The following is a 20,059-nucleotide window of genomic DNA, read 5'->3' on the forward strand; positions in this document are numbered from 1 at the left end:
TTCTACCTCACGTTGCAGAAGTTGTTGATTCTTCCTGAAGGTGTAGAAGTTGTTGCTTCTTCCTGAAGTTGCAGAAGTTGTTGATTCTTCCTGACGGTGCAGATGTTGTTGATTCTTCCTGAAGGTGAAGAAGTTGTTTATTCTACCTGACGGTGCAGAGGGTGTTGATTCTACCTGACGGTGCAGAAGTTGTTGATTCTACCTCACGTTGCAGAAGTTGTTGATTCTTCCTGAAGGTGTAGAAGTTGTTGCTTCTTCCTGAAGTTGCAGAAGTTGTTGATTCTTCCTGAAGTTGCAGAAGTTGTTGATTCTTCGTGACGGTGCAGAAGTTGTTGATTTTACCTCACATTGCAGAAGTTGTTGATTCTTCCTGAAGGTGTAGAAGTTGTTGATTCTTCCTGACGGTGCAGAAGTTTTTGATTCTACCTGACGGTGCAGAAGTTGTTGATTCTTCCTGACGGTGCTGAAGTACTTGATTCTACCTGACGGTGCAGAGGTTGTTTATTCTTCCTGACGGTGCAGAAGTTGTTGATTCTTCCTGAAGTTGCAGAAGTTGTTGATTCTTCCTGACGGTGCAGAAGTTGTTTATTGTGCCTGACGTTGCAGAAGTTGTTGATTCTACCTGAAGGTGTAGAAGTTGTTGATTCTTCCAAACGGTGCAGAAGTTGTTGATTCTTCGTGACGGTGCAGAAGTTGTTGATTCTTCCTGAAGGTGAAGAAGTTGTTTATTCTACCTGACGGTGCAGAAGTTGTTGATTCTACCTGACGGTGCAGAAGTTGTTGATTCTTTGTGACGGTGCAGAAGTTGTCTATTCTTCCTGACGGTGCAGAAGTTGTTCATTCTTCCTGACGATACAGAAGTTGTTGATTCTACCTAAAGGTACAAAAATTGTTGATTCTTCCTGAAGGTGCAGAAGTTGTTGATTCTTCCTGAAGTTGCAGAAATTGTTGATTCTTCCTAACGATGCAGAAGTTTTTGATTCTACTTGAAGGTCTAGTAGTTGTTGATTCTTCCTAACGGTGCAGAAGTTTTTGATTCTTCCTGATGGTGTAGAATTTGTTGATTCCTCCTGACGGTGCAGAAGTTGTTGATTCTACCTCTCATTGCAGAAGTTGCTGATTCTACCTGAAGGTGTAGAAGTTGTTTATTCTTCCTGACTGTGCACAAGTTGTTGATTCTTCCTGACGGTGCAGAAGTTGTTTTTTCTACCTGACGGTGCAGAAGTTGTTGATTCTACCTGACGGTGCAGAAGTTGTTGATTTTACCTCACATTGCAGAAGTTGTTGATTCTTCCTGACGGAGTAGAAGTTGTTGATTCTTCCTGACGGTGCAGAAGTTGTTGATTCTTCCTGAAGTTGCAGAAGTTGTTGATTCTTCGTGAAGGTGCAGAAGTTGTTGATTTTACCTCACATTGCAGAAGTTGTTGATTCTTCCTGACGGTGCAGAAGTTTTTGATTCTTCCTGACGGTGCAGAAGTTGTTTATTCTTCCTGATGGTGCAAAAGTTGTTGATTCTACCTGACGATACAGAAGTTGTTGATTATACCAAAATGTGCAAAAATTGTTGATTCTTCCTGAAGGTGCAGAAGTTGTTGATTTTTCCTGAAGGTGTAGTAGTTGTTGATTCTTCCTAACGGTGCAGAAGTTTTTGATTCTTCCTGATGGTGTAGAATTTGTTGATTCCTCCTGACGGTGCAGAAGTTATTTGATTCTTCCTGACGGTGCAGAAGTTGTTCATTCTTCCTGACGATACAGAAGTTGTTGATTCTACCTAAAGGTGCAAAAATTGTTGACTCTTCCTGAAGTTGCAGAAGTTGTTGAATCTTCGTGACGGCGCAGAAGTTGTTGATTTTACCTCACATTGCAGAAGTTGTTTATTCTTCCTGAAGGTGTAGAAGTTGTTGATTCTTCCTGACGGTGCAGAAGTTGTTCATTCTTCCTGACGATACAGAAGTTGTTGATTCTACCTAAAGGTGCAACAATTGTTGATTTTTCCTGACGAGGCAGAAGTTGTTTATTCTTCCTGACGGTGCAGAAGTTGTTGATTCTTTGTGACGGTGCAGAAGTTGTTTATTCTTCCTGACGGTGCAGAAGTTTTGAATCTACCTGACGCTGAAGAAGTTGTTGATTCTTCGTGACGGTGCAGATGTTGTTGATTCTTCCTGAAGGTGAAGAAGTTGTTTATTCTACCTGCCGGTGCAGAAGTTGTTGATTCTACCTGACGCTGAAGAAGTTGTTGATTCTTCCTGACGGTGCAGAAGTTGTCCATTCTTCCTGACGATACAGAAGTTGTTGATTCTACCTAAAGGTGCAAAAATTGTTGATTTTTCCTGACGGTGCAGAAGTTTTGAATCTACCTGACGCTGAAGAAGTTGTTTATTCTTCCTGACGGTGCAGAAGTTGTTGATTCTACCTGACGGTGAAGAGGTTGTTGATTCTTCGTGACCATGCAGAAGTTGTTGATTCTACCTCACGTTGCAGAAGTTGTTGATTCTTCCTGAAGTTGCAGAAGTTGTTGATTCTTCGTGACAGTGTAGAAGTTGTTTATTCTTCCTGACGGTGCAGAAGTTGTTGATTCTTCCTGAAGTTGCAGAAGTTGTTGATTCTACCTGAAAGTGTAGAAATTTTTGATTCGTCCTGAAGTTGCAGAAGTTGTTGATTCTTCGTGACGGTGCAGAAGTTGTTGATTTTACCTCACATTGCAGAAGTTGTTGATTCTTCCTGACGGAGTAGAAGTTGTAGATTCTTCCTGACGGTGCAGAAGTTATTGATTCTTCCTGACGGTGCAGAAGTTGTTGATTCTACCTGATGGTGCAGAAGTTGTTGATTCTTTGTGACGGTGCAGAGGTTGTTTATTCTTCCTGACGGTGCAGAAGTTTTGAATCTACCTGACGGTGAAGAAGTTGTTGATTCTTCCTGACGGTGCAGAAGTTGTTCATTCTTCCTGACGATACAGAAGTTGTTGATTCTTCCTAAAGCTGCAAAAATTGTTGATTCTTCCTGAAGGTGCAGAAGTTGTTGATTCTTCCTGAAGTTGCAGAAATTGTTGATTCTTCCTAATGATGCAGAAGTTGTTGATTCTACTTGAAAGTGTAGTAGTTGTTGATTCTTCCTAATAGTGCAGAAGTTTTTGATTCTTCCTGATGGTGTAGAATTTGTTGATTCCTCCTGACGGTGCAGAAGTAGTTGATTCTACCTCACGTTGCAGAAGTTGCTGATTCTTCGTGAAGGTGTAGAAGTTGTTTATTCTTCCTGACGGTGCACAAGTTGTTAATTCTTCCTGACAGTGCAGAAGTTGTTTATTCTACCTGACGGTCCAGAAGTTGTTGATTCTACCTGACGGTGCAGAAGTTGTTCATTCTTCCTGATGATACAGAAGTTGTTGATTCTACCTAAAGGTGCAGAAACTGTTGATTCTTCCTGACGATACAGAATTTCTTGATTCTACCTGAAGGTGTAGAAGTTGTGTATTCTTCCAAACGGTGCAGAAGTTGTTGATTCTTCCTGAAGTTGCAGAAGTTTTTGATTCTTCGTGACCGTGCAGAAGTTGTTGATTCTACCTCACGTTGCAGAAGTTGTTGATTCCTCCTGAAGTTGCAGAAGTTGTTGATTCTTCCTGACGGTGCAGAAGTTGTTGATTCTTCCTGAAGTTGCAGAAGTTGTTGATTCTACCTGAAGGTGTAGAATTTTTTGATTCTTCCTGAAGTTGCAGAAGTTGTTGATTCTTCGTGACAGTGCAGAAGTTGTTGATTTTACCTCACATTGCAGAAGTTGTTGATTCTTCCTGACGGAGTGGAAGTTGTTGATTCTTCGTGACGGTGCAGAAGTTTTTTATTCTACCTGACGGTGCAGAAGTTGTTGATTCTACCTGACGGTGCAAAAATTGTTGATTCTTCCTGACGGTGCAGAAGTTGTTGATTCTTCCTGAAGGTGCAGAAGTTGTTGATTCTTCCTGAAGGTGTAGAAGTTGTTGATTCTTCCTGACGGTGCAGAAGTTGTTGATTCTTCGTGACGGTGCAGAAGTTGTTGATTCTTCCTGAAGGTGTAGAAGTTGTAGATTCTTCCTGACGGTGCAGAAGTTATTGATTCTTCCAAACGGTGCAGAAGTTGTTTATTCTACCTGACGGTGAAGAAGTTGTTGATTCTTCCTGACGGTGCAGAAGTTGTTGATTCTTCCTGAAGGTGTAGAAGTTGTTGATTCTTCCTGACGGTGCAGAAGTTGTTGATTCTACCTGATGGTGCAAAAATTGTTGATTCTTCCTGACGGTGCAGAAGTTGTTGATTCTTCCTGAAGGTGCAGAAGTTGTTGATTCTTCCTGAAGGTGTAGAAGTTGTTGATTCTTCCTGACGGTGCAGAAGTTGTTGATTCTTCGTGACGGTGCAGAAGTTGTTGATGCTTCCTGAAGGTGTAGAAGTTATAGATTCTTCCTGACGGTGCAGAAGTTATTGATTCTTCCTGACGGTGCAGAAGTTGTTTATTCTACCTGACGGTGAAGAAGTTGTTGATTCTTCCTGACGGTGCAGAAGTTGTTGATTCTTCCTGAAGGTGTAGAAGTTGTTGATTCTTCCTGACGGTGCAGAAGTTGTTGATTCTTCGTGACAGTGCAGAAGTTGTTGATTTTACCTCACATTGCAGAAGTTGTTGATTTTACCTCACATTGCAGAAGTTGTTGATTCTTCCTGACGGAGTAGAAGTTGTTTATTCTTCCTGACGGTGCAGAAGTTGTTTATTCTACCTGACGGTGCAGAAATTGTTGATTCTACCTGACGGTGCAGAAATTGTTCATTCTTCCTGACGATACAGAAGTTGTTGATTCTACCTAAAGGTGCAGAATTTGTTGATTCTTCCTGAAGGTGCAGAAGTTGTTGATTCTTCCTCAAGTTGCAGAAACTGTTGATTCTTCCTGACGGTGCAGAAGTTGTTGATTCTTCGTGACGGTGCAGAAGTTGTTGATGCTTCCTGAAGGTGTAGAAGTTGTAGATTCTTCCTGACGGTGCAGAAGTTATTGATTCTTCCAAACGGTGCAGAAGTTGTTGATTCTTCCTGAAGTTGCAGAAGTTGTTGATTCTTCCTGAAGTTGCAGAAGTTGTTGATTCTACCTGAAGGTGCAGAAGTTGTTGATTCTTCCTGAAGGTGTAGAAGTTGTTGATTCTTCCTGACGGTGCAGAAGTTGTTGATTCTTCCTGAAGTTGCAGAATTTGTTGATTCTTCGTGACGGTGCAGAAGTTGTTGATTTTACCTCACATTGCAGAAGTTGTTGATTCTTCCTGACGGTGCAGAAGTTGTATATTCTTCCTGATGGTGCAGAAGTTGTTAATTCTACCTTACGGTGCAGAAGTTATTGATTCTACCTGACGGTGCAGAAGTTGTTGATACTTCCTGACGGTGCAGAAGTTGTTGATTCTACCTGACGGTGCAGAAGTTGTTGATTCTACCTGACGGTGCAGAAGTTGTTGATTTTTCCTGACGGTGCAGAAGTTGTTCATTCTTCCTGACGATGCAGAAGTTTTTGATTCTACCTAAAGGTGCATAAATTGTTGATTCTTCCTGAAGGTGCAGAAGTTGTTGATTCTTCCTGAGGTTGCAGAAGTTGTTGATTCTTCGTGACGGTGCAGAAGTTGTTGATTTTACCTCACATTGCAGAAGTTGTTGATTCTTCCTGAAGGTGTAGTAGTTGTTGATTCTTCCTGATGGTGCAGAAGTTTTTGATTCTACCTGACGGTGCAGAAGTTGTATATTCTTCCTGATGGTGCAGAAGTTGTTAATTCTACCTGACGGTGCAGAAGTTATTGATTCTACCTGACGGTGCAGAAGTTGTTGATACTTCCTGACGGTGCAGAAGTTGTTGATTCTACCTGACGGTGCAGAAGTTGTTGATTCTACCTGACGGTGCAGAAGTTGTTGATTTTTCCTGACGGTGCAGAAGTTTTTGATTCTTCCTGACGGTGCAGAAGTTGTTCATTCTTCCTGACGATACAGAAGTTGTTGATTCTACCTAAAGGTGCATAAATTGTTGATTCTTCCTGAAGGTGCAGAAGTTGTTGATTCTTCCTGAAGTTGCAGAAACTGTTGATTGTTCCTGACGATGCAGAATTTCTTGATTCTACCTGAAGGTGTAGAAGTTGTTGATTCTTCCAAACGGCGCAGAAGTTGTTGATTCTTCCTGAAGTTGCAGAAGTTGTTGATTCTTCGTGACCATGCAGAAGTTGTTGATTCTACCTCATGTTGCAGAAGTTGTTGATTCTTCCTGACGGTGCAGAAGTTTTTTATTCCTCCTGACGGTGCAGAAGTTGTTCATTCTACCTGACGGTGCAGAAGTTGTTGATTCTTCGTGACGGTGCAGAAGTTGTCGATTCTTCCTGACGGTGCAGAAGTTGTTCATTCTTCCTGACGATGCAGAATTTCTTGATTCTACCTGACGGTGCAGAAGTTTTTTATTCTGCCTGATGGTGCAGAAGTTGTTTATTCTACCTGACGGTGCAGAAGTTGTTGATTCTTCGTGACGGTGCAGAAGTTGTTGATTCTTCCTGACGGTGTAGAAGTTGTTGATTCTTCCTGAAGGTGTAGAAGTTGTTGATTCTTCGTGACGGTGTAGAAGTTGATTCTACCTGATGGTGCAGAAGTTGTTGATTCTTCGTTATGGTGCAGAAGTTGTTTATTCGTCCAGACGGTGCAGAAGTTGTTGAAGCTTCCTGACGGTGCGGAAGTTGTTGATTCTACCTGAAGGTGTAGAAGTTGTTGATTCTTCCAAACGGCGCAGAAGTTGTTGATTCTTCCTGAAGTTGCAGAAGTTGTTGATTCTTCGTGACCATGCAGAAGTTGTTGATTCTACCTCATGTTGCAGAAGTTGTTGATTCTTCCTGAAGTTGCAGAAGTTGTTGATTCTTCGTGACCGTGTAGAAGTTGTTGATTCTTCCTGACGGTGCAGAAGTTGTTGATTCTTCCTGAAGTTGCAGAAGTTGTTGATTCTACCTGAAAGTGTAGAAATTTTTTATTCTTCCTGAAGTTGCAGAAGTTGTTGATTCTTCGTGACAGTGCAGAAGTTGTTGATTTTACCTGACATTGCAGAAGTTGTTGATTCTTCCTGAAGTTGCAGAAGTTGTTGATTCTACCTGAAAGTGTAGAAATTTTTTATTCATCCTGAAGTTGCAGAAGTTGTTGATTCTTCGTGACGGTGCAGAAGTTGTTGATTTTACCTCACATTGCAGAATTTGTTGATTCTTCCTGACGGAGTAGAAGTTGTAAATTCTTCCTGACGGTGCAGAAGTTATTTATTCTTCCTGACGGTGCAGAAGTTGTTGATTCTACCTGACGGTGAAGAAGTTGTTGATTCTTCCTGACGGTGCAGAAGTTGTTGATTCTACCTAAAGGTGCAAAAATTGTTGATTCTTCCTGAAGGTGCAGAAGTTGTTGATTCTTCCTGAAGGTGTAGAAGTTGTTGATTCTTCCTGACGGTGCAGAAGTTGTTGATTCTACCTAAAGGTGCAAAAATTGTTGATTCTTCCTTAAGGTGCAGAAGTTGTTGATTCTTCCTGAAGGTGTAGAAGTTGTTGATTCTTCCTGACGGTGCAGAAGTTGTTGAGTCTACCTGAATGTGTAGAGATCTTTTATTCTTCCTGAAGTTGCAGAAGTTGTTGATTCTTCGTGATGGTGCAGAAGTTGTTGATTCTTCCTGACGGTGCAGAAGTTGTTGATTCTTCCTGAAGGTGTAGAAGTTGTTGATTCTTCCTGACGGTGTAGAAGTTGTTGATTCTTCTTGACGGTGCAGAAGTTGTTGATTCTTCCTGATGGTGCAAAAGTTGTTGATTCTTCGTGACGGTGGAGAAGTTGATTCTTACTGACGGTGCAGATGTTGTTGATTCTTCCTGAAGGTGAAGAAGTTTTTTATTCTACCTGACGGTGCAGAAGTTGTTGATTCTTCCTGACGATGCAGAAGTTGTTGATTCTTCCTGAAGGTGCAGAAGTTGTTGAATCTACCTGACGGTGAAGAAGTTGTTGATTCTTCCTGACGATGCAGAAGTTGTTGATTCTTCCTGAAGGTGCAGAAGTTGTTGAATCTTCCTGAAGTTGCAGAAACTGTTGATTCTTCCTGACGATGCAGAATTTCTTGATTCTTCCTGACCTTGCAGAAGTTGTTGATTCTTCGTGACGGTGCAGAAGTTGTTGATTCTACTTGAAGGTGTAGAAGTTGTTGATTCTTCCTGACGGTTCAGAAGTTGTTTATTCTACCTGAAGGTGTAGAAGTTGTTGATTCTTCCTGACGAGCAAGATATTTACTGTTCAGGAGTTTGAATCGGTGATATTTGTAAGAAGCAGATGGATATTTTATATCAAAGCTTGACAAAAATCTGAAATGTGGCGAGTTTCAGGCCCTGAAGCAAAAAGTATTACAACCACACTCCTTCCCCCCCCCTACGGTAGCAAAGAATGGCAAGGACGTGTGTGTTTCTCAGATTATTTATTTCCTTTAGTAACAGACATGCATTGTCTTTTCCTTTTAGAAGAGACAACCTTTTAGATTTTTAATTTAAACAAACAAAATGCTTTAAATCTCTAACATTAGTGCATTGTATATTTCCAACCTTGGAGAAAAAATGTACTTGAAGCATAAATGTAATAAATGCATAAATGTACAATCATTGCAGCAACACATTCATCAGGCAAAATATTAGACATTGTCTGTTCATTACATCACCATGCAGCGGACATTTATGACGTCATACATGTTCTCATCTGTGTGATTAAAGTCTGCAGCAGTCTGACAAAAAACAGCTTTAAAATGAAACACATCACAGTGACTTTTGGAGGAAAATGTGCAGTTTTCTTGTATTTTGAGCTGCACTAATACGAACACATTCCTTTGTTAATGAAAGGACATTTTAAACCTGCATGTCACTGATTCACCTTTGTGTAGGAGCAACAAAACACATGAAGGAAGACGAAACAAACACGTTTACATCACAATTTAAGGTGCATTTAAAGGTCAGCTTTTTAGTTTCACTCTGAAGAATTCACTTTGTGCAAATAAAAGCTTCAACAGTGGACATCTGCTAACCAGGGATCCCTACCTGGATGGATTTATTACCAGGTGATTAAGGCTACAGTTTACATGGTAAAAGGCCAAATAAAACTTCAGATCTAAGAAAAAATTAAACTTTCTCTGATTTTCTAGGGTCTGTTTTGTTGAATAATATCAAAATGCTTTGGCATCGCACAGAAAGGATAAAACATATTGAACCATGTTGATTAGAATATTGATGAAGTTCCTTGGTTCAGTCTGAGGAGAGCTTTTATCACATAAACACGAACCGGCTGGTGATTCGCTCATTCATCATCCTGAAAACAAGATGTCTGCTTCTGCTGATGAAGTGGTGAGGAGAACATCTCCTCACCACATCTCAGCGGTGGCTGGTAGCTGCGTCCGTCAGCAGGCCTGCGGAGAAACACAAAGGTTCAGATCAATGTTTCCAGCTGCGGTCAAGTGAGCCACTTCTCTGACTACACTTTATCCTAAGTGTAGAGTCACGTTCAACTTTATGGCGAAGCCAACACCAACCAACGACTACTTCAGATTTCAAAATAAAGCATCTCTATATCTTACTTATTTAATCCTTGTCTAGCGGCCTTTTTATAGAGCAATAGCAGATAGTTTAGTTAAAGTGATCTGATGATAATTATAAAAACTAAATAAAAACAATTTGTTGCTCAAAATGTAATGATGAATTTATTCAATAGTTAGTCCACCAAACCTGTACAGTTCTACTATGTACCTCATGTGCTACTTCCACAAACACTATGAAGTACTTTTATACTGTACTTGTTTTTGGAATCCATTGATAAAATCTTCTATACATGGAAATAAATGACGTTTTCATGGGAATTTATAAATGGATTACAAAAAGAAGTACACAGTAAAAGTACGTCATAGTTTCGGTGGAAGTAGTATATGAGGTGTAAGGGAGTACAAAAGTCCATATTAAATTAAGGCAAAGTAGGTGCAACAGCGCCATCTACTGGCGCAGTGCACATCTTGCTGTGGTAAGACGTGCTCCCCGAGAGGCCGAGGAAAATATTGATTTTCTGGAGCGTTTCACATGTTTCTGTTTAATATTCTGCTGTGTATAGTTTTGTTGTGTTTTATGCCTGCTGGGTTGAGCTTTCACAGTTGGTTTTAGTTTGTAACATCAATGGATTCTAGGAAAAGTACACAGTAAAAGTACATCATGGTTTTTGTGCCAGTAGTAAAAGTGCAACTGTACAGGTTTAGTGGACTAAGTATAGAGGAAATTAATTTTATTACACTTCAAAGTCAGCTAAGAATGAGTCACAACATCCTCAGATCTAGCTGGTTAATTGTGATTCACTGCTGTAAAATATACGCCAAACTAGCCGTCTCTACGTTATTTCTCCTTTTTTCCGCAGGTCTTCCTGAATAAGTGCAGTTGTACATGTTGATCTGTCTTTCCTGTCCTCTCCACCCCAACCAGTCGAGGCAGATGGCTGCCCTCCCTGAGCCGGGTTCTGCCGGAGGTTTTCTTCCTGTTAAAGGGGAGTTTTTTCCTTCCCACTGTCGCCTCGTGCAGCTCAGGATGGAGGATTGGATCCAAGTCGTGACTCGATGCAACCAGTTGGTTTCTATTATAGGACATGTATGGATTTACTTGAACTGAACTACTCTGTCACTGCTGGTAAGTTACGTCGCTCTGTATGAGAGACAGACGAGAACGCTTAAATAAAAAGCCTTTTTTACTGTGTTGGTTCTCCCAGATTCCTCTACCAGCCTCCAACGTTCCCCGGTCCAGGAAGTCCAGTAACCCAGCTGGATGTGTGGATGTGTCAGGAACTGGGGCTTCCAGTCCAGCAGACATGTCTGTGCCAGTATTATGCTGGAAATATTCAGCTGAAATGTTCATGACAGGTTTTTATAGAAAAAACCTGAAATGTGTCTGTCACGGGGCGACAGGAGCTGCCTTTCTATTTCACATGTTTGTGGTAAAAGCATGTTTTTATCTTTCTGTTTTGTTTTTCTGTCAATTTAACTGATTTATGTTTGTTTTGATGGACTTATTGGCCATGGATTATGAAGAATGGAGTGCAGCTCCGCCCTGTTACGTTTCCACTTTCCCAATTCTGTGGGACTGGTGGATGAGGACAGGAGAGGACAGGAGAGGACAGGAGCAGACAGGAGAGGACAGGAGGGACAGGAGCAGACAGGAGCAGACAGGAACAGACAGGAGAGGACAGGAGAGGACAGGAGCAGACAGGAACAGACAGGAGAGGACAGGAGAGGACAGGAGCAGACAGGAGAGGACAGGAGAGGACAGGAAAAGACAGGAAAGGACAGGAGAGGACAGGAGCAGACAGGAGAGGACAGGAGCGGACAGGAACAGACAGGAGAGGACAGGAGAGGACAGGAGCAGACAGGAGCAGACAGGAGAGGACAGGAGAGGACAGGAGAGGACAGGAACAGACAGGAGAGGACAGGAGCAGACAGGAGAGGACAGGAGAGGACAGGAGCAGACAGGAAAGGACAGGAGAGGACAGGAGCAGACAGGAGAGGACAGGAGAGGACAGGAGCAGACAGGAGAGGACAGGAGAGGACAGGAGAGTACAGGAGCAGACAGGAGAGGACAGAAGAGGACAGGAGAGGACAGGAGAGGACAGGAGCAGACAGGAGAGGACAGGAGAGGACAGGAGCAGACAGGAGAGGACAGAAGAGGACAGGAGAGGACAGGAGCAGACAGGAGAGGACAGAAGAGGACAGGAGAGGACAGAAGAGGACAGGAGAGGACAGGAGCAGACAGGAGAGGACAGGAGAGGACAGGAGCAGACAGGAGAGGACAGGAGAGGACAGAAGAGGACAGGAGAGGACAGGAGCAGACAGGAGCAGACAGGAGAGGACAGGAGAGGACAGGAGCAGACAGGAGAGGACAGGAGAGGACAGGAGCAGACAGGAGAGGACAGGAGAGGACAGGAGCAGACAGGAGAGGACAGGAGCAGACAGGAGAGGACAGGAGAGGACAGGAGCAGACAGGAGCAGACAGGAGAGGACAGGAGCAGACAGGAGAGGACAGGAACAGACAGGAGGAGACAGGAGAGGACAGGAGCAGACAGGAGAGGACAGGAGAGGACAGGAGCAGACAGGAGAGGACAGGAGAGGACAGGAGAGGACAGGAGCAGACAGGAGAGGACAGGAGAGGACAGGCGCGCAGATCACCGGCGACGGAGAAACAAAACGCCTGACACACGATAAGTAAAGGGACGAACCAAATCCTAAGGGAACGGTGTGAGTGCGTTAAGAAAAACAGACAACAGTTGCCGATTATTGCGCTCCAAGTTTTCCTTTGCAGATCCTTGGCACAGCGGGGCCAAGCCAAGTGGACACCACAGAGCTGCAACATCCTCCACTTGCCACAGAAGAAGTAAGGACTTAGCACCGCCACACACATCTGGAACATAGAAACAGCCATCTCGTTGGGTTTCATACCTTTTGATGCTGGGAGGCGTGTGGCTGTGCTGTGAGCTGACGGCATGTCTGAATTGAGCTGGAAAGAAGAAAAGACACTTTTCATTTGATGTGAAAACGATTGATTTACATCCAGCCAGAAGTTTCCAGTAAACACTCCATCTACAGGTGAAACATCCAGAGAGGTTGTGAGTTATTCATGAGGTGAGACGGGCAGGTGAAAACAAAACATTTAAACACATCCTGAATGTTCCTCACCATAATTTTCCTCCAGAGCAGTTAAACCTTTTCAGTATGAGGCATTACGACAGTACGAGACGTTACGACAGTACGAGACGTTACGACAGTACGAGGCGTTACGACAGTACGAGACGTTACGACAGTACGAGGCGTTACGACAGTACGAGACGTTACGACAGTACGAGGTGTTATGGGAGTACGAGACGTTACGGCAGTACGAGGCGTTACGACATTACGAGGCGTTACGACAGTGCGAGGCGTTGCGGCAGTACGAGGCGTTACGACAGTACAGGGCGTTACGACAGTACAGGGCGTTACGACAGTACATGGCGTTACGACAGTACGAGACGTTACGACAGTACGAGACGTTACGGGAGTACGAGGCGTTACGACAGTGGGAGGCGTTACGGAAGTACGAGACGTTACGACAGTACGAGGTGTTACGGGAGTACGAGACGTTACGGCAGTACGAGGCGTTACGACAGTACAGGGCGTTACGACAGTACGAGGCGTTACGACAGTACGAGGTGTTACGGGAGTACGAGATGTTACGACAGTACGAGACGTTACGGGAGTACGAGGCATTACCATAGTACGAGACGTTACGACAGTACGAGGCATTACGACAGTACGAGGCGTTACGACAGTTAGAGGCGTCATGACAGTTCGAGGCATTACGGGAGTACGAGGCGTTATGACAGTACGAGGTGTTACAACAGTACGAGGCGTTACGACAGTACGAGGCGTTACGACAGTATGAGGCGTTACGACAGTACGAGGCGATACAGGAGTACGAGACGTTACCACAGTACAAGACGTTACGACAGTACGAGGCATTACAGGAGTACGAGACGTTACCACAGTACGAGACGTTACGACAGTACGAGGCGTTACGGCAGTACGAGACGTTACGGCAGTATGAGGCGTTACGACAGTACGAGGCGTTACGGCAGTACAGGGCGTTACGGCATTACAGGGCGTTACGACAGTACAGGGCGTTACGACAGTGCGAGACGTTACGACAGTGTGAGGCGTTACGGCAGTACAGGGCGTTACGACAGTACAGGGTGTTACGACAGAATGAGACGTTACGGGAGTACGAGGCGTTACGACAGTACAGGGCATTACGACAGTATGAGACGTTACGGGAGTATGAGGCATTACGATAGTACGAGACGTTACGACAGTACGAGACGTTACGACAGTACGAGACGTTACGGGAGTACGAGGCGTTACGACAGTGGGAGGCGTTACGGAAGTACGAGACGTTACGACAGTACGAGGTGTTACGGGAGTACGAGACGTTACGGCAGTACGAGGCGTTACGACAGTACAGGGCGTTACGACAGTACGAGGCGTTACGACAGTACGAGGCGTTACGACAGTACGAGGCGATACAGGAGTACGAGACGTTACGGGAGTACGAGGCATTACCATAGTACGAGACGTTACGACAGTACGAGGCATTACGACAGTACGAGGCGTTACGACAGTACGAGGCGATACAGGAGTACGAGACGTTACCACAGTACAAGACGTTACGAAAGTACGAGGCATTACAGGAGTACGAGACGTTACCACAGTACGAGACGTTACGACAGTACGAGGCGTTACGGCAGTACGAGACGTTACGGCAGTATGAGGCGTTACGACAGTACGAGGCGTTACGGCAGTACAGGGCGTTACGGCATTACAGGGCGTTACGACAGTACAGGGCGTTACGACAGTGCGAGACGTTACGACAGTGTGAGGCGTTACGGCAGTACAGGGCGTTACGACAGTACAGGGTGTTACGACAGAATGAGACGTTACGGGAGTACGAGGCCTTACGACAGTACAGGGCATTACGACAGTATGAGACGTTACGGGAGTACGAGGCGTTACGACAGTACGAGGCGTTACGACAGTGCGTGGCGTTACGGAAGTACGAGATGTTACGACAGTACAAGGCGTTACGACAGTACGTGGCGTTACGGGAGTACGAGATGTTACGGAAGTACGAGGCGTTACGACAGTAAAAGACGTTACGACAGTGCGAGGCTTTACAACAGTACGAGGCGTTACGACAGTACAGGGCGTTACGACAGTACGAGACGTTACGGGAGTACGAGGCATTACCATAGTACGAGATGTTACGACAGTACGAGACGTTACGGGAGTACGAGGCATTACCATAGTACGAGACGTTACGACAGTATGAGGCATTACGACAGTACGAGGCGTTACGACAGTTAGAGGCGTCATGACAGTTCGAGGCATTACGACAGTACGAGGCGTTACGGCAGTACGAGACGTTACGGCAGTATGAGGCGTTACGACAGTACGAGGCGTTACGGCAGTACAGGGCGTTACGGCATTACAGGGCGTTACGACAGTACAGGGCGTTACGACAGTGCGAGACGTTACGACAGTGTGAGGCGTTACGGCAGTACAGGGCGTTACGACAGTACAGGGTGTTACGACAGAATGAGACGTTACGGGAGTACGAGGCCTTACGACAGTACAGGGCATTACGACAGTATGAGACGTTACGGGAGTACGAGGCGTTACGACAGTACGAGGCGTTACGACAGTGCGTGGCGTTACGGAAGTACGAGATGTTACGACAGTACAAGGCGTTACGACAGTACGTGGCGTTACGGGAGTACGAGATGTTACGGAAGTACGAGGCGTTACGACAGTAAAAGACGTTACGACAGTGCGAGGCTTTACAACAGTACGAGGCGTTACGACAGTACAGGGCGTTACGACAGTACGAGACGTTACGGGAGTACGAGGCATTACCATAGTACGAGATGTTACGACAGTACGAGACGTTACGGGAGTACGAGGCATTACCATAGTACGAGACGTTACGACAGTATGAGGCATTACGACAGTACGAGGCGTTACGACAGTTAGAGGCGTCATGACAGTTCGAGGCATTACGGGAGTACGAGGCGTTATGACAGTACGAGGTGTTACAACAGTACGAGGCGTTACGACAGTACGAGGCGTTACGACAGTACGAGGCGATACAGGAGTACGAGACGTTACCACAGTACAAGACGTTACGACAGTACGAGGCATTACAGGAGTACGAGACGTTACCACAGTACGAGACGTTACGACAGTACGAGGCGTTACGGCAGTACGAGACGTTACGACAGTGTGAGGCGTTACGGCAGTACGAGGCGTTACGGCAGTACAGGGCGTTACGACAGTACAGGGCGTTACGACAGAATGAGACGTTACGGGAGTACGAGGCGTTACGACAGCACAGGGCATTACGACAGTATGAGACGTTACGGGAGTACGAGGCATTACGATAGTACGAGACGTTACGACAGTACGAGGCATTACGACAGTATGAGGCGTTACGACAGTACGAGGAGTTACGACAGTACGTGGCGTTATAGGAGTACGAGATGTTACGGAAGTACGAGGCGTTTCGACAGTACGAGGTGTTACGACAGTACGAGGCGTTACGACAGTACGTGGCGTTATAGGAGTACGAGATGTTACGGAAGTACGAGGCGTTACGACAGTAAAAGACGTTACGACAGTGCGAGGCCTTACAACAGTACGAGGCGTTACGGGAGTATGAGGCGTTACGACAGTACGAGACGTTACGACAGTACGAGGCGTTACGGCAGTACGTGGCGTTACGACAGTACGAGACGTTATGACAGTATGAGACGTTACGGGAGTACGAGGCCTTACGACAGTACAGGGCATTACGACAGTATGAGACGTTACGGGGGTACGAGGCGTTACGACAGTACGAGGCGTTACGACAGTGCGTGGCGTTACGGAAGTACGAGATGTTACGACAGTACAAGGCGTTACGACAGTACGTGGCGTTACGGGAGTACGAGATGTTACGGAAGCACGAGGCGTTACGACAGTAAAAGACGTTACGACAGTGCGAGGCTTTACAACAGTACGAGGCGTTACGACAGTACAGGGCGTTACGACAGTACGAGACGTTACGGGAGTACGAGGCATTACCATAGTACGAGACGTTACGACAGTATGAGGCATTACGACAGTACGAGGCGTTACGACAGTTAGAGGCGTCATGACAGTTCGAGGCATTACGGGAGTACGAGGCGTTATGACAGTACGAGGTGTTACAACAGTACGAGGCGTTACGACAGTACGAGGCGTTACGACAGTACGAGGCGATACAGGAGTACGAGACGTTACCACAGTACAAGACGTTACGACAGTACGAGGCATTACAGGAGTACGAGACGTTACCACAGTACGAGACGTTACGACAGTACGAGGCGTTACGGCAGTACGAGACGTTACGGCAGTATGAGGCGTTACGACAGTACGAGGCGTTACCGCAGTACAGGGCGTTACGGCAGTACAGGGCGTTACGACAGTACAGGGCGTTACGACAGTGCGAGACGTTACGACAGTGTGAGGCGTTACGGCAGTACGAGGCGTTACGGCAGTACAGGGCGTTACGACAGTACAGGGCGTTACGACAGAATGAGATGTTACGGGAGTACGAGGCGTTACGACAGCACAGGGCATTACGACAGTATGAGACGTTACGGGAGTACGAGGCATTACGATAGTACGAGACGTTACGACAGTACGAGGCATTACGACAGTATGAGGCGTTACGACAGTACGAGGAGTTACGACAGTACGTGGCGTTATAGGAGTACGAGATGTTACGGAAGTACGAGGCGTTACGACAGTACGAGGCGTTACGACAGTACAAGGCGTTACGACAGTACGAGGTGTTACGACAGTACGAGGCGTTACGACAGTACGTGGCGTTATAGGAGTACGAGATGTTACGGAAGTACGAGGCGTTACGACAGTAAAAGACGTTACGACAGTGCGAGGCCTTACAACAGTACGAGGCGTTACGGGAGTATGAGGCGTTACGACAGTACGAGACGTTACGACAGTACGAGGCGTTACGGCAGTACGTGGCGTTACGACAGTACGAGACGTTATGACAGTATGAGGCGTTACGACAGTACGAGGTGTTACGACAGTATGAGGCGTTACTACAGTACGTGGCGTTACGGAAGTACGAGATGTTACGACAGTACAAGGCGTTACGACAGTACGTGGCGTTACGGGAGTACGAGATGTTACGGAAGTACGAGGCGTTACGACAGTAAAAGACGTTACGACAGTAAAAGGCGTTACAACAATACCAGGCGTTACGACAGTACGAGGTGTTACGGGAGTACGAGATGTTACGACAGTACGAGACGTTACGGGAGTACAAGGCATTACGACAGTACGAGGTGTTACGACAGAACGAGACATTACGACAGAGGCAATACGAGAGTACGAGGCGTTATGACAGTACAGGGCGTTACGACAGTATGAGAAGTTACGACAGTGCGAGGCGTTACGGGAGTACGAGACGTTACGGGAGTACGAGGCGTAACAACAGTACAAGTCGTTACGACAGTACAGGGCGTTACGACAGAATGAGACGTTACGGGAGTACGAGGCGTTACGACAGTACAGGGCATTACGACAGTATGGGACGTTACGGGAGTACGAGGCGTTACGACAGTACTAGGCGTTACGACAGTACGTGGCGTTACGGGAGTACGAGATGTTACGACAGTACAAGGCGTTATGACAGTACGTGGCGTTACGGGAGTACGAGATGTTACGACAGTACAAGGCGTTACGACAGTACGAGGCGTTACGACAGTACAAGGCGTTACGACAGTACTAGGCGTTACGACAGTACGTGGCGTTACGGGAGTACGAGATGTTACGACAGTACAAGGCGTTATGACAGTACGTGGCGTTACGGGAGTACGAGATGTTACGACAGTACAAGGCGTTACGACAGTACGAGGCGTTACGACAGTACAAGGCGTTACGACAGTATGGGACGTTACGGGAGTACGAGGCGTTACGACAGTACAAGGCATTACGATAGTACGAGACGTTACGACAGTACGAGGCATTACGACAGTACGAGGCGTTACGACAGTACGAGGCCTTACGACAGTACGAGGCCTTACGACAGTACGTGGCGTTACGGGAGTACGAGGCGTTACGACAGTAAAAGACGTTACGACAGTGCGAGGCCTTACAACAGTACGAGGCGTTACGACAGTACAGGGCGTTACGACAGTACGAGACGTTACGGGAGTACGAGGCGTTACGACAGTACGAGACGTTATGACAGTAAAAGGCGTTACAACAATACCAGGCGTTACGACAGTACGAGGTGTTACGGGAGTACGAGATGTTACAACAGAGGCAATACGAGAGTACGAGGCGTTATGACAGTACAGGGCGTTACGACAGTATGAGATGTTACGACAGTGCGAGGTGTTACGACAGTATGAGGCGTTACGACAGTACGTGGCGTTATGGGAGTACGAGATGTTACGACAGTACGAGGCGTTACGGGAGTATGAGGCGTTACGGCAATACGAGGCGTTACGAAAGTACGAGGCGTTACGGGAGTACGACGCATTACGACAGTATGAGGCCTTACGACAGTACGAGGTGTTACGACAGAACGAGACATTACGACAGAGGCAATACGGGAGTACGAGACGTTATGACAGTACGAGGCATTACAGGAGTACGAAGCGTTAAGACAGTACGAGGCGTTACGTGAGTATGAGACGTTACGACAGTACGAGGTATTAGAGGAGTACGAGGCGTTACGACAGTACGTGGCGTTACGACAGTACGAGACGTTATGACAGTATGAGGCGTTACGACAGTGCGAGGTGTTACGACAGTACGAGGCGTTACGACAGTACGAGGCGTTACGACAGTACGAGACGTTACGAGAGTACAAGGCGTTACGACAGTACGAGACGTTACGACAGTACGAGGCGTTACGACAGTACGAGACGTTACGACAGTACGAGACGTTACGACAGTACGAGACGTTACAGGAGTATGAGGCGTTACGAAAGTACGAGGCGTTACGGCAGTACGTGGCGTTACGACAGTACGAGACGTTATGACAGTATGAGACGTTACGGGAGTACGAGGCCTTACGACAATACAGGGCATTACGACAGTATGAGACGTTACGGGGGTACGAGGCGTTACGACAGTATGAGGCGTTACGACAGTGCGTGGCGTTACGGAAGTACGAGATGTTACGACAGTACAAGGCGTTACGACAGTACGTGGCGTTACGGGAGTACGAGATGTTACGGAAGTACGAGGCGTTACGACAGTAAAAGACGTTACGACGGTAAAAGGCGTTACAACAATACCAGGCGTTACGACAGTACGAGGTGTTACGGGAGTACGAGATGTTACGACAGTACGAGACGTTACGGGAGTACAAGGCATTACGACAGTACGAGGTGTTACGACAGTACGTGGCGTTACGGGAGTAC

The 20,059-nt window shown here is 46.0% G+C and overlaps 1 protein-coding gene across 2 annotated transcripts in view; it reads right to left on the reverse strand.

Annotated features, from left to right (window-relative positions):
* Positions 1 to 8,453: 8,453 nt before the first annotated feature.
* The window catches only part of filip1b (filamin A interacting protein 1b), a 272,262-nt gene continuing 260,656 nt past the window's right edge, over positions 8,454 to 20,059 (reverse strand). For both annotated transcript variants that reach the window (XM_079254952.1, XM_079254951.1), the window contains 2 exons: positions 12,489 to 12,546; positions 8,454 to 9,434 (listed from right to left, as the gene is read on the reverse strand). In XM_079254952.1, coding sequence (XP_079111078.1) covers positions 9,400 to 9,434; positions 12,489 to 12,546 — 93 coding nt within the window. In that variant the 3' untranslated portion in view covers positions 8,454 to 9,399. The remainder of the gene's footprint in view (positions 9,435 to 12,488; positions 12,547 to 20,059) is intronic.

This window comes from Telmatherina bonti (assembly GCF_933228915.1).
Source record: "Telmatherina bonti genome assembly, chromosome: 16".
NCBI lineage: Eukaryota > Metazoa > Chordata > Actinopteri > Atheriniformes > Telmatherinidae > Telmatherina > Telmatherina bonti.